This window comes from Podarcis bocagei (genome assembly GCF_964188305.1).
Source record: "Podarcis bocagei genome assembly, chromosome: 9".
Classification (NCBI taxonomy): Eukaryota; Metazoa; Chordata; class Lepidosauria; order Squamata; family Lacertidae; genus Podarcis; species Podarcis bocagei.
The window spans coordinates 25354795-25372926 of record NC_138134.1 but is presented as its reverse complement, the minus strand read 5'-3'; the positions used below and the strand labels follow the sequence as shown (position 1 = coordinate 25372926).

The following is an 18132-nucleotide window of genomic DNA, read 5'->3' as shown; positions in this document are numbered from 1 at the left end:
ATATATGAAGATGCAAGCAGTGGGGTGTGCCTCTATTTGACAAAGGAGCAGCTTACTTGTAAATGAATTTTGCATATACCTCAAAGGGCATCCAACTGGATCATATCTTGAGTACATCTCTTGTTTTAAAAATGTAAATAAAGCATTCTGTTTTTATAAATCTGTTCATCTGAAAAGAATCTCATTTCCAGTCTTGTGATCAGAAATTCTCCTCACTGGCAAGTATTCATTTTTGAGAGGAAATACCTTTTTCATAAGTCAGGGCTGCTTCTCACTTTGTACCCAAAGTATGAAAATTATATGCTTCCTCTGACTCACACATCAGTAATGATGCAGCTATTGCAGGCTGTTTACACACTGTTCTATGAAATAAAATTATGTAAACTCAATTAAGGTTAAAGGTGATGTCCAGAATAGGAACGGGAGCTAAATTTGGTTTTGTTCACATTTTAATGGAAGCCTACCTAATTCATACTTCCTGAAACAATGTAAACCAAAACACAGCTAGCCTTCAAGACATACACTTCTCCAAATTTTTCAGCGCAGTTCTCCCACCAAATAATGTGCGCAAAAAATCATAATTAGTGAAAATGCCATACAAATGCATTTAGGGGTAAATGTTTGCAAAATGTGTAAATCAGACAAAATTGTGTACATTAGGACTTTAAGAAAGATCACCAACTGATATGGAAATGTGATAAACTGAACCTAAACCTGTATATGTGAGAAACTCAGGGAAACCGAAATGGATAGATTTGTCTACCCCAGTTCAGAAATCAAGTTGTCACCTACTACATTTTGTCGTGATGAAAATTCTGCCACAAGTTTTTCCAAAGCGTTTTTTCAACATGACGTATTATAAACATAAAGCAACTTGTGGAGTCTCGGCTGAGGAAAAGTAGGACAGCAGGGGAGATAAGGATGAAAGGAAAGGAAAGGTTTTATTTTAGTAAACACCACACCAAACTTTGGCTTTCTTACCAATAACCAACTCAGCCAGTCGAAAGGCAATGTTTAGCAATGGCAGTGTTCAGCGTGTTCTTTCCTAAACAAGTGCTTTCTCTTCGTGATTTTGACATTACCTTGGGCGCCCCTCTGACAAGGGGAACACAACAGCTTGCCTGGTTTTTAATATTTACTGTAAGATAAATATTTACAGCAGATTATCTCTCACTCGGTGTCCTGGCGGTTGTCTCACAGGCAATGGCCACAGCTGGATGTACCGTTTTAATTACCTGAAGGCTGAAGCTGATCCTTCAGCTACAGGGTTTTATGTCCCTCAGTGTAAAGGGCAAAGTCTTTGAATGCTAGAAGATAATGTATTTATAAGCAAAACACAGCCATTTCAGCCTACTAAGAATAGTAGGTGGTATTTTAAAACCTGGTTTGACTTTATGCACAAGCTCCAACCGATCTCAAAGAAAACACAATTCAACTTGCACTTCGCCAGGGATATACCGTATTTTTCGGACTATTGGACGCACCGGTCCATAGGACGCACCTAGATTTGGGGGGGGGGGGAAATAAAGGGGAAAAAAATTTATCCCCCCCCCGCCAGGCGCGGGGCTGGGGCGGGGAAGCCCGAGCTTCCCCCTCCCCCAGAACGGGACCCAGAGCCATGCCGAAGCTGCGCGCAGCTTTGGCATCGCTCTGGGAGCTTGCGGGGCTGGGGGAGGAGGAAGCCTTCCGCCAGCCTCCAAACCAAGTCGGGGGACAGCGGGAATGGCGCGCTGCGCCTCTCCCGCTGTCCCCCGAGTTTGCGGGGCTGGCGACGGGGAGGAGCAGGCTTCTCCCCCCGCCAGCCTTCTAACCAAGTTGGGGGACAGCGGGAAGGGCGCGCTGCGCCTCTCCCGCTGTCCCCCGAGCTTGTGGGGCTGGCGGTGGGGCTCTCCTGAAGCCTGGAGGTTGTGGGGCTGGTGGGGGGGGAGAAGCAGGCTTGCTTCTCCCACCCCCAGCCTCCAGATCAGGTCGCGGAATAGCGGGATGGCGGAGCGCTGCCATCCCGCGATTCCCCGACCTGATCTGGAGGTTGTGGGGCTGGTGGGGGGGAGAAGCAGGCTTGCTTCTCCCACCCCCAGCCTCCAGATCAGGTCGCGGAATAGCGGGATGGCGGAGCGCTGCCATCCCGCGATTCCCCGACCTGATCTGGAGGTTGTGGGGATGGTGGGGGGGAGAAGCAGGCTTGCTTCTCCCACCCCCAGCCTCCAGATCAGGTCGTGGAATAGCGGGATGGCGGAGCGCTGCCATCCCGCGATTCCCCGACCTGATCTGGAGGTTGTGGGGATGGTGGGGGGGGAGAAGCAGGCTTGCTTCTCCCACCCCCAGCCTCCAGATCAGGTCGGGGAATAGCGGGGTGGCGGAGCGCTGCCATCCCGCGATTCCCCGACCTCATCTGGAGGTTGTGGGGATGGTGGGGGGGAGAAGCAGGCTTGCTTCTCCCACCCCCAGCCTCCAGATCAGGTCGGGGAATAGCGGGGTGGCGGAGCGCTGCCATCCCGCGATTCCCCGACCTCATCTGGAGGTTGTGGGGATGGTGGGGGGGAGAAGCAGGCTTGCTTCTCCCACCCAGAGCCTCCAGATCAGGTCGGGGAATAGCGGGATGGCGGCGCTTCGCCATCCCCCTATCCCCCGAGCTTGTGGGGCTGGGGGGGGGGGAGAAGCAGGCTTGCTTCTCCCCCCGCCAGCCTCCAGATCAGGTCGGGGAATAGCAGGGTGGCGGCTCTGCAGCTCTCCGCTGTCCCCAGCTTTTGGGTGCAGGCTGCTGCCCGCAAGCCTTGCGAGCCCGCGGGACATCCCGCCGGGCTTGCAAGACTTGGGATAGCTTCCTGAAGCCTGGAGAGCGAGAGGGGTCGGTGCGCACGGACCCCTCTCGCTCTCCAGGCTTCAGCAAAAGCCTGCATTCGCACCATAGGACGCACACACATTTCCCCTTCATTTTTGGAGGGGAAAAAGTGCGTCCTATAGTGCGAAAAATACGGTAACTGTAGGCCAGCCTGGGGTGAGGGAGCGAGAGGGTTTCAGGCTATTAACTGACAAATTCCAGCAGGGCCAAGCCTGCCATGCATAAAGAGGCGAAGCAACCTTCCTGAACAGTATCATAAGGCAGAAACTGATAATGGAATAGTACAGAAAGACTTTTTGAACTGTTGGCAGCCAGGAGGTGGGTGGGCTATCATTTGGACTACACTTCAAGCAACAAAATTTCTTGGCCTGGAACTGAATCCAAAGCTAAGTGCTTGTCCACACTTCAGCTTCTTCAACAGGTTTTTCGTTTCCTGCTTTCCCCAGGAAAACCTGCTGTTTACAAACATCAATCTGCAGAAAACCTGGTTGACATTTGTTATGAATCAGCAGTAAACAGTGGGTTTTCCCAGAAAAAGCAGAAAGGCAAACGAAAAGCCTCTCAGACCCAAATCTAGAAAACACAGGGCCTGCAGAAGTGTGGCTGAGCCCTAAACCACCCCACAATTCTTGCTGTATTGGGTCTTCTTGTGATCTCACCAAGCCAGATCCAATTTCGTTAAAGTAAATGTTGAGGAAGCTTTATTTTCCCATTGAGCTGTGCTACTCACTGAAATGGGATAAGGGATTGAGGGGGAAGCACCTAACCAATTCGGACAGACTTCTCCCTCACAGCTGTGCCTGGGACCCTGGACTGCTAGAATGTCCTGAATCCTTAAGACTGGAGAATTCCAGAATCCCCAATCCAGAGAAAGCTAGTCATTGCCAAAACCCAGTAAAACCAATGTGACAAGTACAGAGGTACACATAGGGTCCTTTGTGCCCTTGGCAAGGAGCTATATCAGCACACACACATCCAAAAAATCAATTTACTGCAATAGCCACATTTACACTATGTGCCCCAAGTACTCAAAGCCTTTGGAGGCAAGGAGGAAGGGCAAAAAAATTGCATGCCTTTGTGCTGTGGTGCAAGAAGGAGGGGACGTTTCTTCCATGTTTGATCTCGCCTTGACAGTGGCAGTGTGTTGACACACACATACAACATAATACTCCATACAGTCCACCTTTCTCCTACGACTCAGCTCCAGGCTCGTCTAAATTCATGACCTTACACAGATAACTAGAGACAGACTTCTATGGTGATTTTTGCACCTCTCCCGGGGGCTGTTTTTACTTTTGGACATGTGTGTAACTTTCTTTGGATTGGGGATATAATCTTTCAGTTTTATATTTTATTTTGGGTGTACAAAAGGCGATTCCACCTTTACGGATTAATACATGGGGATTCCTTATTTTTCTCCTCCTTTCAAATTCATTGCTTCTTTGTATCCCCCTCTTATCTATTAAGCTCCTTGGGATTGGCCAAACACAAACAGCTATTCTGTAAAGTGCCATGTATCATGTAGCTCTGGCTGTAATATCTATCAAAAGGAATGGCAAAGGGTTAAGGAGAGAAAGGTTAAAAGGCCAGTGCATATTTTTAGTCTTTGGAAAAGATTATTGGTACATGTTAATCTCAAAGAAGAAGAAGAAAGGGAAAGAATGCCACAAAGAAAATCTGGAACAGAATAGCTTTAGATAAAAGGAGATGTGGCAATTGGTTTAAATTGCAGAAGGGAAACGTATAGCTGATATTAGGAAACAGCTTTAAGAAAACACTGATGGAATTAGTTTGGGAAGCATAAAAATATAGTGCTAGATAATTCTTAGGGTTGCTCTTCTTACTATATGAGGACAAGGAGGTATCACATCCTCTTGCCTGCTCCCCCTCCGTAACATAAAAGTGTATGATCATTCTCAACAGGCAAAATACACTCCAAATTGCTGCTAATGGTGTCCGATGCTTCATTTCTTAATAGTGCCTCACAACTTCCCCAAAGCTTGGTGCTGGACAACTCAGTGTTTACAATTGGCACCGGCTTCAGAGCCAGCCTATTTCCACATGGAGGCAGGCAGGATGTCATGGTTTTCTTTGCCAAAAGGGATGGCTGAGCCCTTTTATAATAACAAATGATGTTGAAGGTTGGAGTTTATTCTTGGCACTGGATATTAGAAACTTGAAAGCAATATCAACCCCACATTTACATCTGTGTCCTTGGAAATGTCGAAGCGGAGAGTCAGCTCTCGAAGGAAAAAGAAATGAGGGGGTGGGGGTGGGGTTTTTAAAATCAAATTATGCTAGAGAGAGTAGAATGTTTTAAGTGTGTCAACAGAATATACAATAAAATCCAATTTGGAGGTGGTGAAATTTTACTGTGCAATCTCTCGCCCCCCCCCCAAATCAAAATATCGAAATAAAGTAACTAGATTGAAGCGTGAGTGTGGTGGCATTTTGAGCTGGAAGCTTGAAGGCTCTCCAAAACTCAACAAAATCAGTTTGTAATTACATTTTGGGTGAGGATGAGGATAGTTAATGTACATAGCTGCTAAATTTAGCACCTCAGGCAGAAAACAACTGGCAATATAGCAACTTTAAGATCTGACTGTGTAAAGAAAACCACACTCCCCCACACACAGTGATTCCCTTAAGCAATTTCAGCTGCAAACAGGATACATCAGAGGAGATCTGAATTTATTTGTTTAATTTTTTAAAATATATATTTTAAGGTTGCCTTTAAGGGCAAAGGCTTACACTTTCTTAGAGCAACAGAAAGTAAATGATGTTAAGAAGCACAGTTTAATTTATTTCAGGATCAGCTAATTTGGAACTGCAGCCAATGACGAACTGGGAAGAATGTGCTACAGACATGAGACTGTCTCCCTTGCAGGTTCCAAAAGCCAGATACCATCACCCTGATGGGCCCACTTTAGGGTAGCAGTGTTTTGGGCAGAAACACCCACAACCACATGCCCACCGAAACTTGAAAGACTGACTAGTAAAATCTAATGGCTCCCTTCTGCGATTGGATTGAAGACTTACACAACTTGCAACATATGAACAAGTTGCATATAAATGCAGACTTGCCATGGACAAATTCAATGATATATAGGGAATCCATTCTTACAAATACTGTAATAGGTTAAGATCTGGTGAATTACAATAACAACTTTGTAAAGTATAGAGTTTGGAGTTCCCCCCTTCTCTCCCTTTAGTTTCCCTTCTACATGAGTGCTGTTTCTCTTTTTTTCTCTCTCTCTTTTATTTACGTCTCACCATATTTAGTGCACATGTAATTATGTACTTTTAAACTTTTAATATTTTTTTTTAAAAGAACCACATCCAATGTTGACACTGGAAAACCTGCAGGAATCTTGGAGAATCTGAAATGAATTGTTGAAATGTATAAACCTGAAAATCGTAAAAAAATATTTTTAAAAAAGAATCTGAAATGATACACTTACAAGGATCCAGGAGGACAAATGTGGAAATGGAAGAGATCAGATATTATCTTCCAGATTCCAAAAGAAATTTTAAAAATCAATTTAATGTTGTGTTTTATATTGTTGTAGCCCAGCCTCGGAGAGGAAGGTAAACGATGGTACGACATTAAATTAATAATTCTGAAATTTCAGAAACAGTTGTTGGTTTTTTCATTTTGACAAACCTCACCCTTCTCTCACTCCCCCTCTCTCTTGAAATTCAACATCCTTCTCACATTGGCCATGCAGGATCCTTGTTCTTGCTGGGTCAGACCATTGGTTCATCTACTAGAGCAGAGCTTTCCAAACTTTCCATGTTGGTGACACACTTTTTAAGACGTGCATCATTTCTCCAACACAGTAATTCAATTTTACTAGCAAACTGGAGGTTGAACTGACCCAATGATGGCCAAACTTGGCCCTCCAGCTGTTTTGGGACTACAGTTCCCATCATTCCTGACCACTGGTCCTGTTAGCTAGGGATGGTGGGAGTTGTAGTCCCAAGACAGCTGGAGGGCCAAGTTTGGCCATCACTGAACTAACCCCTTTCCAACCTCAGGAGGAGCGCAGGGAGCATTCACGAGACACACCTACACACTAATGTGTCGCGACACAGAGTTTGGAAAGCTAGAGTGTTGTCCCAACAGCAGGGACGGGGAACCATTGCCTTCCAGATCTTGTGAAACAAGCTGACTCCAACATAATGTGTTCAAATAAGTTATCTTTCATGTCAGCCCACTCCTTTGCTCAAGATGCTGCATGGCTTTGTTTTGGCTCAGCTTCACCTTGGATGATATTATATATATATATATACACACATACATACATACATACATACATACATACATACATACATACTGTCAGGGAACTGACATCGGAGCAGAGTGGAGAGGCTAGGCTCCCAGATTCTGCCGGAGAGGGGACCAGTAAGGGAAGAGAGAGAACGTCCTCTGGGGAAAGAAGTCCAGGTGACACCAGGAAGAAGGGAGAGGCAGAGAGCACTTCGGAGGGGAGGCTCCGAGACTCTTCCAGTGAAGTCAGTGAGGAGAGTGGAGGACCACCGCTTGGCACGCCCACTCTGCGCAGAAGGTTTCCGCGCAGAGAGGCGAGGAGGAGGTTGTCCGTTAAGGAATTCTTATGCTGGAGGAAATTTAGGAGACACCCACTGACGGATACTACCAGCGACTGAGGCAGCCGTGCAAAGGGGCTGCTCAGCCAGGGAAAGACGCAACCACCCCTAAGCAGTTGGAACAGCTGGAGGTTTACACACAAGCAACCCCAATTCCCATGATACATACATACATATACCGTATTTTTTGCTCTATAAGACGCACCAGACCACAAGATGCACCTAGTTTTGGGAGGAGGAAAACAAGAAAAAAAATATTCTGAATCTCAGAAGCCAGAACAGCAAGAGGGATGGCTGTGCAGTGAAAGCAGCAATCCCTCTTGCTGTTCTGGCTTCTGGGATAGCTGCGCAGCCTGCATTCGCTCCATAAGACGCACAGACATTTCCCCTTACTTTTTAGGAGGGAAAAAGTAAGACTTATAGAACAAAAAATACGGTATATATATATATATAGGCTGTTTTAGACCAATAAGAACGTCAGCTTCCTTTTGCTACAGAAAGGTGAAAAACCAAGGAAGTCACAGGGTAATAGCACAAAAGAGCTGACGCACAGAGGACAAGGGGTGTTCTCACGAATTACAATAGTACCTTGGGTTACATACGCTTCAGGTTGCAGACTCCGCTAACTCAGAAATAGAACCTCGGGTTAAGAGCTTTGCTTCAGGATGAGAACAGAAATTGTGCTGCGGTGGCACGGCGGCAGCAGGAGGTCCCATTAGCTAAAGTGGTACCTCAGGTTAAGAAGTTTCGGGTTAAGAATGGACCTCTGGAACAAATTAAGTTCTTAACCCGAGGTACCACTGTATAGGGAAAGGGAGCAGGAATGAAGTGCACAGCATGTGGCTTTCCTTTCTAGCCAACTCAAAAACAAGGCAAACAAGAGAGATTAAGTAACGTTCCTCAAAGCAGCCTTCTGAAATGGTGACCTCTATTGAAGAGGTCAAAAAGGAGGCAAGCACAGCCTATCAGCTTGTCATTGTGTGGTCACTAAGTTGACATTGCTGACACATGGAGCAAAGAGAGCAACGAAACTTGCTGAAAGGGTATTTTATTTGAATGATCTTAGTCATCTCCTGGTTCCTAGGGTCCAAAGAACACTGTCTTCACCTGAAGAGGCAGTGTGCAATGACAAATGCAACAGAGCTGGTATTCTACTTAATTTGAAAACTTCTCCCTCTGCTCTTTTACCAGTGAGGCTCTCAAAGCAGCTTAGAGAAGATTATAATCAAATAAAACAAAGAAGCAGCAAAGCAGATGAAATTCCAGCAGAAAGCCACCTTAAAACAGATGCCTAAAAGGTGTACGGAAATAAAAAGGTCTTCACTTTGGAGGAAGCGAAAAGGAAAATGATGGGGACAAGGAAGGTCCATGGATGGCTTGCCTTTCTCAAATAGTCACTGGTGGCAGAAGGACCAAATAGAGACAAACCTGGCCTCCTCCAACAGAGGAGCAGCAGCTGCAGGGAGCTTTCCTCCCCAGACAGAAATCAACAACACTCAGCTCAATACTACAACTGAAGAAGCAAGGGAAAAGGCCACACTTGCCTCATTGCTCTGCCAGTCTGCTAACACCAGGAACAGAAGATCACCCTGGCTCAAACTACATGCTCTTAGTTCATGCTCTTAGTTCATGTCATGACTTGAAGAACCAACAACTCTCCTCTTTCTTTCCCTGCAACTCCCTTGTGTGTCTTAAGTTTGTAAGTGTGATACCAGGCTTCTATATGATCACCATCACCATCTTCAATAACTGCCTGAAAAGTAGGACTAAAATATAGCAAAAATATGCCTTGCTAGGTGTACAAGTTCGCAATCTTATGGTATCTGGGTATCAAGCAGTTTAGACCTTTAAACTTTAGAGCAACCTCTTTGAATTGTGCTCAGAAATGGACTGGGAGCCAGTGGATTTGTTTCACGTTTTCACATGAAACTGCCCAGCTACTAATATCTTCCTCGGATGTCATTCTTCTGGTTTCTCTGCTTTCATTGGTGAGCAGAGGTGGCTGGCATCCATTGGAGCTTGTAGGGTGGAAGGCAGGGAGCCCAACAGTAGGTGGCGCCATAGCCGAAGACAGGCAGAGCCAACTAATTCTAGTCTTGTCCCCATCCGCCTCTCTGCTGAGTTCTACAAGGGCGGCACTGAGGCTGAGGAAGAGGATACTGATAGGTTATGCTGCCCCCAAAATTGGTTGTAAGTAAGAAGGTTTTGTTGTTTAGTCGTTTAGTCGTGTCTGACTGTTTGTGACCCCATGGACCAGAGCATGCCAGGCACTCCTGTCTTCCACTGCCTCCCGCAGTTTGGTCAAACTCATGCTGGTAGCTTCGACAACACTGTCCAACCATCTCGTCCTGTGTCATCCCCTTCTCCTTGTGCCTTGTGCCCTCAATCTTTCCCAACATCAGGGTCTTTTCCAGGGAGTCTTCTCTTCTCATGAGGTGGCCAAAGTATTGGCGCCTCAGCTTCACGATCTGTCTTTCCAGTGAGCACTCAGGGCTGATTTCCTTCAGAATGGATAGGTTTGATCTTCTTGCAGTCCATGGGACTCTCAAGACTTGTCTCCTCCAGCACCATAATTCAAAAGCATCAATTCTTCGGCGATCATCCTTCTTTACGGTCCAGCTCTCACTTCCATACATCACTACTGGGAAAACCATAGCTTTAACTATACAGACCTTTGTTGGCAAGGTGATGTCTCTGCTTTTGAAGATGCTGTCTAAGTAAGAAGATGGAGGTTGGCAAAGGGCAGACTGGGATTGGTGGGGCAGGGCCCCATTTGCCCTAATGGAGCCGCCTTCACTGAAGGTGAGGCAGGCAGCAACACTTCCTTGGTCCTCTGGTGCCCTGAGTTTGGAGCCTGCTCCATAACATCTGATGTCATTTCAGCCCCAGCTTATGACATATCATTTGCCCAAGCCTTTCGTGTACTGAGCTTTTAAGGTGACATTTTAATCTGGCCTATTGCTCTTTTTTCCAGCTACAGTTTCTGTGGTCTTTTATATGGTTGTTGTACGTTTTATACTTTTACCATTAGCTGTTCTGGCAGATTTTAAAAAAGATATTAAAAAAAAAGAAAAAGAGGCTGGGCTATTTAAATTCTAAGTGTAATATTCACAACTTTCTTACCTGCCCTTAACCGTAAGGTACCAGGAAGGGTTATAACAATAAACAAATACACAATTCCACCAGTATGCCAATTCCACCTCTTGCTTATGTCACTGTGGCAGCAGCTTGAATAAAGGGAGAGATAGTATAAAAGGACTCGTAGGACTTCAGTGAAACTGCTGGCGTTCATGGAGAGAAGACGAGAGAGGGAGGAAACCAAACAATTCTCTCTCAGGATGCTAAGTATTTTTACCTCTGTTTGTCAAACCTGAGGTATGAGTAATGGGAGCCCTGCTCCCTTATGAGGACTGACTTTATTGTCCTGCATCCAAAGTCATAAGTTACACACTGAAAAAAGGAGTTTGTTTAAAAATAGCCCCTCATGCTTTCTATTTTAGTATTTAGTAAATCACAGCAGTGGCCTCCTATGGATGCTGCGAAGCAGGCAAGAAACTGGCAGCATGTTGAAACTCCACCCTCACATCCCTCTCTTGATAGCAGTTAACCCCAAAATTGACTGACAGGATGACAGTCCTCCTATTAATCTTTTACCAGATGGTAGGAATCTCTGAAGCAACGGCTTTGGCCTTCATGCTCTCCTCCAGATGGAGAAAGTGGAGATAAGCTTCTCTTTGTTGTTGTTTATTAACGTACATTATGTTTTTGCTGGAAAGCACAGTTGCAAATAGAATACGCGAGGGACACATGCATATAAAACTTTTTGTGCCCTAGTTTTCTTTCAACTTCCTCCTTCTCACCCCCTGCACTCTCTGCCATCCATTCACAAGACAGCAGCACTTCCCAGGGTATAAACAAAGAGGATCAAGGTTTCTGTGTTTACACAGCAAAGCTAAAATGTGCTCATTTCAGTGATACTGTCCAGAGAGGATACTTAGAGACATTAACACATTAGTCAGGGTTCCAGACACCCTCTTTCCCCTGCCCTCTCCACAGAAGAAACCACAATATGGGGAATGAGTTCTAGGCCTCACCTTGTTAGGATTGTTCCTCAGAGAGGGGAAGAGCTGGTGGCTACCATTGTAATCCCATCCAGCCTCCTGCAAGATATCAGGAGTCTGTTGCCTGGTTTGCCGAGACACAGTGAAGTGAACTCGCTTCTGACTAGCCTGTGTACAGATAGAAGAGAAACAAATCCAGTTTGTTAATCAGTTGCAAAAGCAAATCTCTCAGGACTGGAAGAATGTAAATATCTTTAAATGATTTTATTAATATGACTCCTTATAGTCCATCATACCACTTCTACATATTTCTCACTGTAGACAGATCCATCAAACAATTCATAATATTAAGTAATCAGTGGCCTATTTAATTATTTAAAGTCTTTTTTGCATTGTGGGTTGTTGTTTTTTTAACTAATTGGACAGAGGGTGGTTTTTATTTTGTTTTTGATTCCCTCCCCCCTTTCTTTTTCCTTTCTCCTCCTGTGATGAGGCTGCATTTTAATGTTTTAATGTATTTTAATCTTGTTTTTAAGTTGTATTCATTCAACTTGTTTTTATTATTGCTTGTTAGCCGCCCTGAGCCCAGCCTTGGCTGGGGAGGGCAGGGTATAAATAAAATCTATTATTATTATTATTATTATTATTATTATTATTATTAACTTACATCTCCTTTCTTGTCAGACTTTTGCTGCCAAAAAAGGTGGGACAAGATAGCAAAAATAAAAATTAATGGGGGGGGGGGTTTGAAGAAGAAGAAAAGACTGGTGCTCCCCTATTGGAAATACAGTGGTGCCCCGCAAGACGAAATTAATTCGTTCCGCAATTTTTGTCGTCTAGCGAATTTTTCGTCTTGCGAAGCACGAAATCCCATAGGAATGCATTGAAAATCAATTAATGCGTTCCTATGGTCAAAAAAAGTCAAAACAAAGCCAAATTTGGTACAACAACAGTTTATTAACTGCTCTTTAAAGTCACACATACTGTAAAGAGCAGTTCAAAAACTGAAGGGAAAATAAATTAACTTTATAAACAAAACATGTCTTTGTTTTTAGACAAAGGAAACAAAGCCGCGAGACGTTTTCGTCTTGCGAAGCAAGCCCATAGGGAAATTTCGTCTTGCGAGGCAAATCGAAAACGGAAAAACCTTTCGTCTAGCGAGTTTTTTGTCTTGCGAGGCATTCGTCTTGCGAGGTACCACTGTATAGAAAAGCAAAATGCAACTCCTGCTCAATACGACACAAAAGGCAGTAGTTAAATGTAACATTCTGCCCCGCATTTGGATCTAGCTATCTGCATCCATTCATTTGTATTATTAATACAAACCCACCCACAATTCTATCCTGGGCTTTTATGGCATGCCATCGTACAGGAATATCGGCATCTGAACTTTAAATCCACATAGTCACAGTATTGTCTTGTAACTAAAAACAGATGTCTGAAAAAGATTTAGATTAAAGCCATAGGCATGATATGAAACTAAACCAGCTGGTGGTGTAATAACTAATTAATACACAGATCTATTCTATATGAAATAATATGAAATGTATTATAAAGTCAGATGGAGATAAATCTACGGTTTACCTCATGAACTGCTTATTTACAAGTAGTTGCAAATGTGATGAACTGCTTGTGTGTGGTGGTCAAAACGCGGTTGGAGTGCCAGAAGTTCATATAAAGCATTTCTCTGAAATCTCATGGTTCTTTCTATATCATGGGTCTGAGTGAGAATTATTGGGGCTGAACTTGAAAAACTGAGAGGTGACATGACAGCTCTTCATATATTTGAAGATGGCTATCACATGGATGATGGAAAGCTTGTCCCACCAGAGGGTGGGACCCAAACCGATGGATTCAAATTATAGGAAAGGAGATTCTGATAAATATTAGGAAGAACTTTCTGACAATAAGTACAGTTTTTCCACATTTCTCCATCAGTTTGCTTCTCCCCCCCCCCCTTTAAGTAGGAAAATGTAAGGGCTTCAACTGCATTATTAAACATTTCTGTGGATTCTTTCAAGTTCAGTGGGTGCACATGCACACACATGGGCTCTTTCTGCTTATAAAGCACTCTTGATCTTTTCATAAATCTAAGTATAATTTGAAATACTAGCCTCTAGAAGGGTATTCTCTTTGATGCACATGCACGCGAGCACACACACACGATACCTTGGTTCTTGAACTCAACCCATTCTGGAAGTCTGTTCAGCTTCCCAAAGGTTAAAAAACCAAGGCACGGCTTCTAATTGGCTGATTGGCCCCGGAAACAATGCCGACAGCCGAAACGGACGTTCAGCTTCCGAAAAACGTTCGCAAACCAGAACACTTACTTCTGGGTTTGTGGCATTCGGGAGCCGATTTCTTCATCAACTAAGCCATTCAGGAACCAAGGTACCATGGAGACTGGGTCATTTTTACCACCATAAAGCCAAACTGCTATGTTTGGCTTCAGAACATAACAAGAGTATCCTGATTCTCACAGTGGCTAACTAAATGCCCAAGAGAAGCCCTTAGGACATGAGGGCAACTGCCCTCTCCCCCAATATAATTTCCCAGCAACTGGCAATCAAAGACATACTGGCTCAGTTCTTGGAGGCATACTACACAGCCCTTATGATTAGTAGCCACTGATAGCCATATCTCCCATGGCTTTCTCTTGCCCTTTTTAAAAGCCATCTAAGCTGGTGGTCCATTTCCACATTTTGTGACTTGCTTCCATGAACGGGTGGACCTAGCTAAAACTTCAAACCTGCTATCATCATACATCTATGTACTTCAGTATGGGAAACAGGCCAGAATCTCAGATGACGTCACCCACCTACACAATAAAGAGCAGGCTAGAAGCACTTTTGTAAAAATAGAATTCCATGTTGCTAATTCAGGAATGATTTGTAATGCTTTAGGAATACGTCTCACTGAATGAGATTAGTAATGTGTTCGTTCTAATGAAATATTACCACAATACTCCGCAGGAATTAGAGGTCCCTTTGATGACATTTAGTATATTATCTCCACTTTCCCGCCAATGTTAGCAAATGGATTGCACTTAGGGAGCATAGTTAACTTGGCAAGAGTGGAAGTGGAACAGCTTTCTCTTGCTAAGTGTACAGTTCATGTCTTGAAATATCATCGCTTATCAGATATGCTCAGAAATGGCGAGGAAGTTGTTGAGTCAAACCTGTATCAGCTGGGCTGCACTTTCTGGACTTCCGTATCGAAGATCATGCCCGTTAATTGCCAAAACCCTGTCATTCTCCTGAAGCTGCCCATCGCGGGCAGCAACGCCTCCTTCCAGCAAGTTGAAAACAAACACCCCAGTTTCATCAGCCTTGCGGACCAGCTTGATGCCCAGCTGCTCATCCGGGCTGCTTTTGTTCAGAACCACATGAAAACTGTCGTCCCTGTTGCAGGGAATGTCCAGAGAAAGTCCACTGTTTCGGCATCGGTACCTCTGCTCTCTGAGTACGGTGAGCCGGAGGACTTGGCAAGGTTGCCTCAGGACCGACAAGGCGTAGCTGTGCGGCACATTTCTAATGTCTATGCCATTTACCTGGAAGACAGAACCACAAACCAGTAAGTTTTTTTTTTAAAAAAGGCCATCTAATTTGAACTGGCACTGCCAGACAGAAAGACCTACTTGTACAGATGTCTTCCTGTTAGAGCGACATGTGGCATTTGCCTCCCTCAAAAGAAGCCAAGTTTTCATTATATAATATCCTTTCCCCACAAGGACAGCACACACTGTACTCTTTTCTTCCTCTCCTGCTGATTATCTCCAGACATAATGGCTATTTTTCAATTTTATTACTGCTCCTCCTCAGGCTCCAATATCCTCTGGCCTATCTCAATTTTGAGTCCAGCGGCTTCTCCTTTTCCAGTGCTGCCATTCCCCACTAACCCTGCCTTCTCTCCCAGTCTAGTATTTATCTGTTGCCTCAATGATACGTGGACTATAATTGAAAGACGCCACCCTCGATTTCTGAACGATAAAAGAATATGGATATTGATCACGGTCCACATCTTCACTAAACAGTATAAATAGTGGGACTGAAGGAGGGCGCAGGCAGAAAACCCAAGTTTTAAATACTTAGGAAATCACATATGTTTGAAATGGCTGTCAACCATTTTATACCAATATTTCATTGGGGTTCTCGTTTGTTTTCACAGGAGATTTAATCCTATCTCTGCTAATACTTCTAGCACTTAAATTTGCTATAAGGGAAATAAATCAAGCAACGGTTTAGAGATGCAGTTTTATGCAGTTGACCCGCTGACTCGAGTCCCTGTGGAAAATGCATTCTTTCTCCAGCAACTTGACTTAGCCTTCTCTCAGAGAATGAGAACTGAGTACGGAATAGCAAATTTCTGCTATAAAGTTGGAAGTAGGGCTGGATGCATCCTTCAGCAAAATAAGCCTTAGAGAAGGGAACCTACCAAATTGGGAGCTTTCTCCATGGGGAAAAACACCACTGATCTTCTATTTAGCTCAGTAACACTGCAAGTGCTCCTAAGAGTAGTTAAGCATTGCCCCATCTGGAGAAAAAGTATTTGCAGCAGCACCAGGGAGTTGTTTCCTCAGCACTGCTTCAGTTAAGGTGACCACATGTAAAGGGGGGCAGCCTTTCTTTTGGTCAACCATTTTGGCAAGCATACTACAAGTCAAGTCCGAAATACGAGAGACTGATGAAGAGCTGGATTTAGGCCTACTGAGTCCACAACGATCCAACAAAAAGCATACTAAATACAAATAATTCTGCCTTAACTAGGTGAAGGATTGCTGTTGAAACGCCTAAGTTTGACTTCAAAATGGATCCACACCAGTAAACAGAAAGATGCTGCTCTTCTTTATGTCTTCTTCCTGTCACCCCTTCCTCTTCTGGGCAGGCGAAGAATGTTTGCCATGTCCTCAAGCTGAATTAGGAACCTTTACATAAAAGCAGTGTCTCTACGTACACTATTAAAAGTCTCCTCACATTTGCATCCACCTCCATTAAGAGTGTACCTTTAGTATCATGTCCCCTGGCAGCAACCTTCCATCCCTGGCAATGATTCCATCTCGGTAGATGTGCTGTATGATGATGTGAACCAATGGGGTTTCGCTGCCTCCCACAATCCTAATGGCAAGGCTTTCGTTGGGATCACTGCGGCTGATCTTAATGCAGGTAATTTCACCATCTGGGATGAGGTGGTATAGCCTTGGGAAGACTGAAAACACATAGAGAAAAGGCCTTTATTCAGAATACAGATCTCTGGTTTTTGCTTTTTTTTGTTTTAAATAAATCTAGCCATAGAACATGGACCTTTGCACAGTTGACCCAACTAGGCATTAACAGATCTGCTGTATGTTAAAAGGGGTGAGAGATTACATCCATTCGGTTCATGGTGCAAGAAGGATTTTTCCCTCCTAAGCCAAAATAATGCATGCTAATCTTCATCTTTTTAAAATCAGTTGTTGTCTCGGACATCTCTCCTTACATAAAGCAACTTCCTCTGTCAGCCTAATGATTCCATAGTACACAGCACAGCGATGCTATGCAGAGGACACAAATATACAAGAATACTTCAGCAGTATGCTTTAGAGAACCCAGTTCTGTGATCACATTCTGGTAAAAGCTCTTCTCTGGCTGCGTGCATACAATACCCTTAAAGCACATTCAAAGCACATTCTCTGTCTCTCAGTAAATTATGGGCACGGTTACTTTACCCTTCACAGAATTAAAAATTTCCAGCAATCCTTAACACAGCGAGGCACAGCTAATGAGAACAGGTAGAGAGTACAAGGAATACTGAAAGTTAGGAGAAACAGCTGGACAACAGATATATATGAGTCTGAAGTATTAGCAGGACCAGTCCGAGAGGATTTTTGCCACTCTAGGAGAAGCATCCCTCATGAAAGTTGCCTATATCCCCATTATCCCCTGAGATACTGCAGTGAATACTGAGGTGCATTTGAGTATTTGTGGAAACTAGTCACATCACAGGGAGTGAAATATGTCAGACTTGCAAACTACATCTAGTATAGTGGGACACTTCTTGAACTGGGTCATCCCAGGTGCTTCAGGTCTTGCTGTATGATAAAACTGGCCTTGTGCATCTATCCGAAGCCAGTTCAAAGAAAATATCTCACTTTTAAAGTTGCCATATTAAATCCTTTATTGTTCCAAGGCTAGAGAAGGCCTCAATGACAGAATCCAGTACTACCACCAAAGTGCAATATAAAACCTTGAATTTCACAGAAAACTGTCTAGCAGCTAGCTCAAACAAAATCACTTACTGAAGATTCACCCTCACCCAATCCTTTCCCCTATCAAAGTCCTGAAAATCACGCGACGGTTCTTACGCCATCAGTATTCTACCCAAGTTTCAATTGCAAAAATTCAGTGACAAAACCTAGATCTTTAAAGCACATTCGATCCTCATTTTCCGTCTGAAAGAATTCTTGTCTTTGTAGTTTACGCCTCAGAGATTTATAATTTTCAACAATCCTTCACAAACTAGAATGCCCAGAATTCTTTGAGGGAAAGAATGCACTTTAAAGGTATAGGTTGCCAACATTGCCAACAGCAGTGTCATGTGTATTAACAAGAGCAAGGACAGCTCCAGCTATTATTATATTCATAA

General features: G+C 44.0%; 1 protein-coding gene across 7 annotated transcripts in view; it reads right to left on the bottom strand.

Moving 5' to 3' along the window:
- The window catches only part of LNX1 (ligand of numb-protein X 1), a 120600-nt gene that overhangs the window by 15918 nt on the left and 86550 nt on the right, over positions 1–18132 (bottom strand). For all 7 annotated transcript variants that reach the window (XM_081208825.1, XM_081208828.1, XM_081208826.1 and 4 more), the window contains 3 exons: positions 16514–16716; positions 14690–15061; positions 11545–11679 (listed from right to left, as the gene is read on the bottom strand). In XM_081208825.1, the coding sequence (XP_081064951.1) occupies positions 11545–11679; positions 14690–15061; positions 16514–16716 (710 nt within the window). The remainder of the gene's footprint in view (positions 1–11544; positions 11680–14689; positions 15062–16513; positions 16717–18132) is intronic.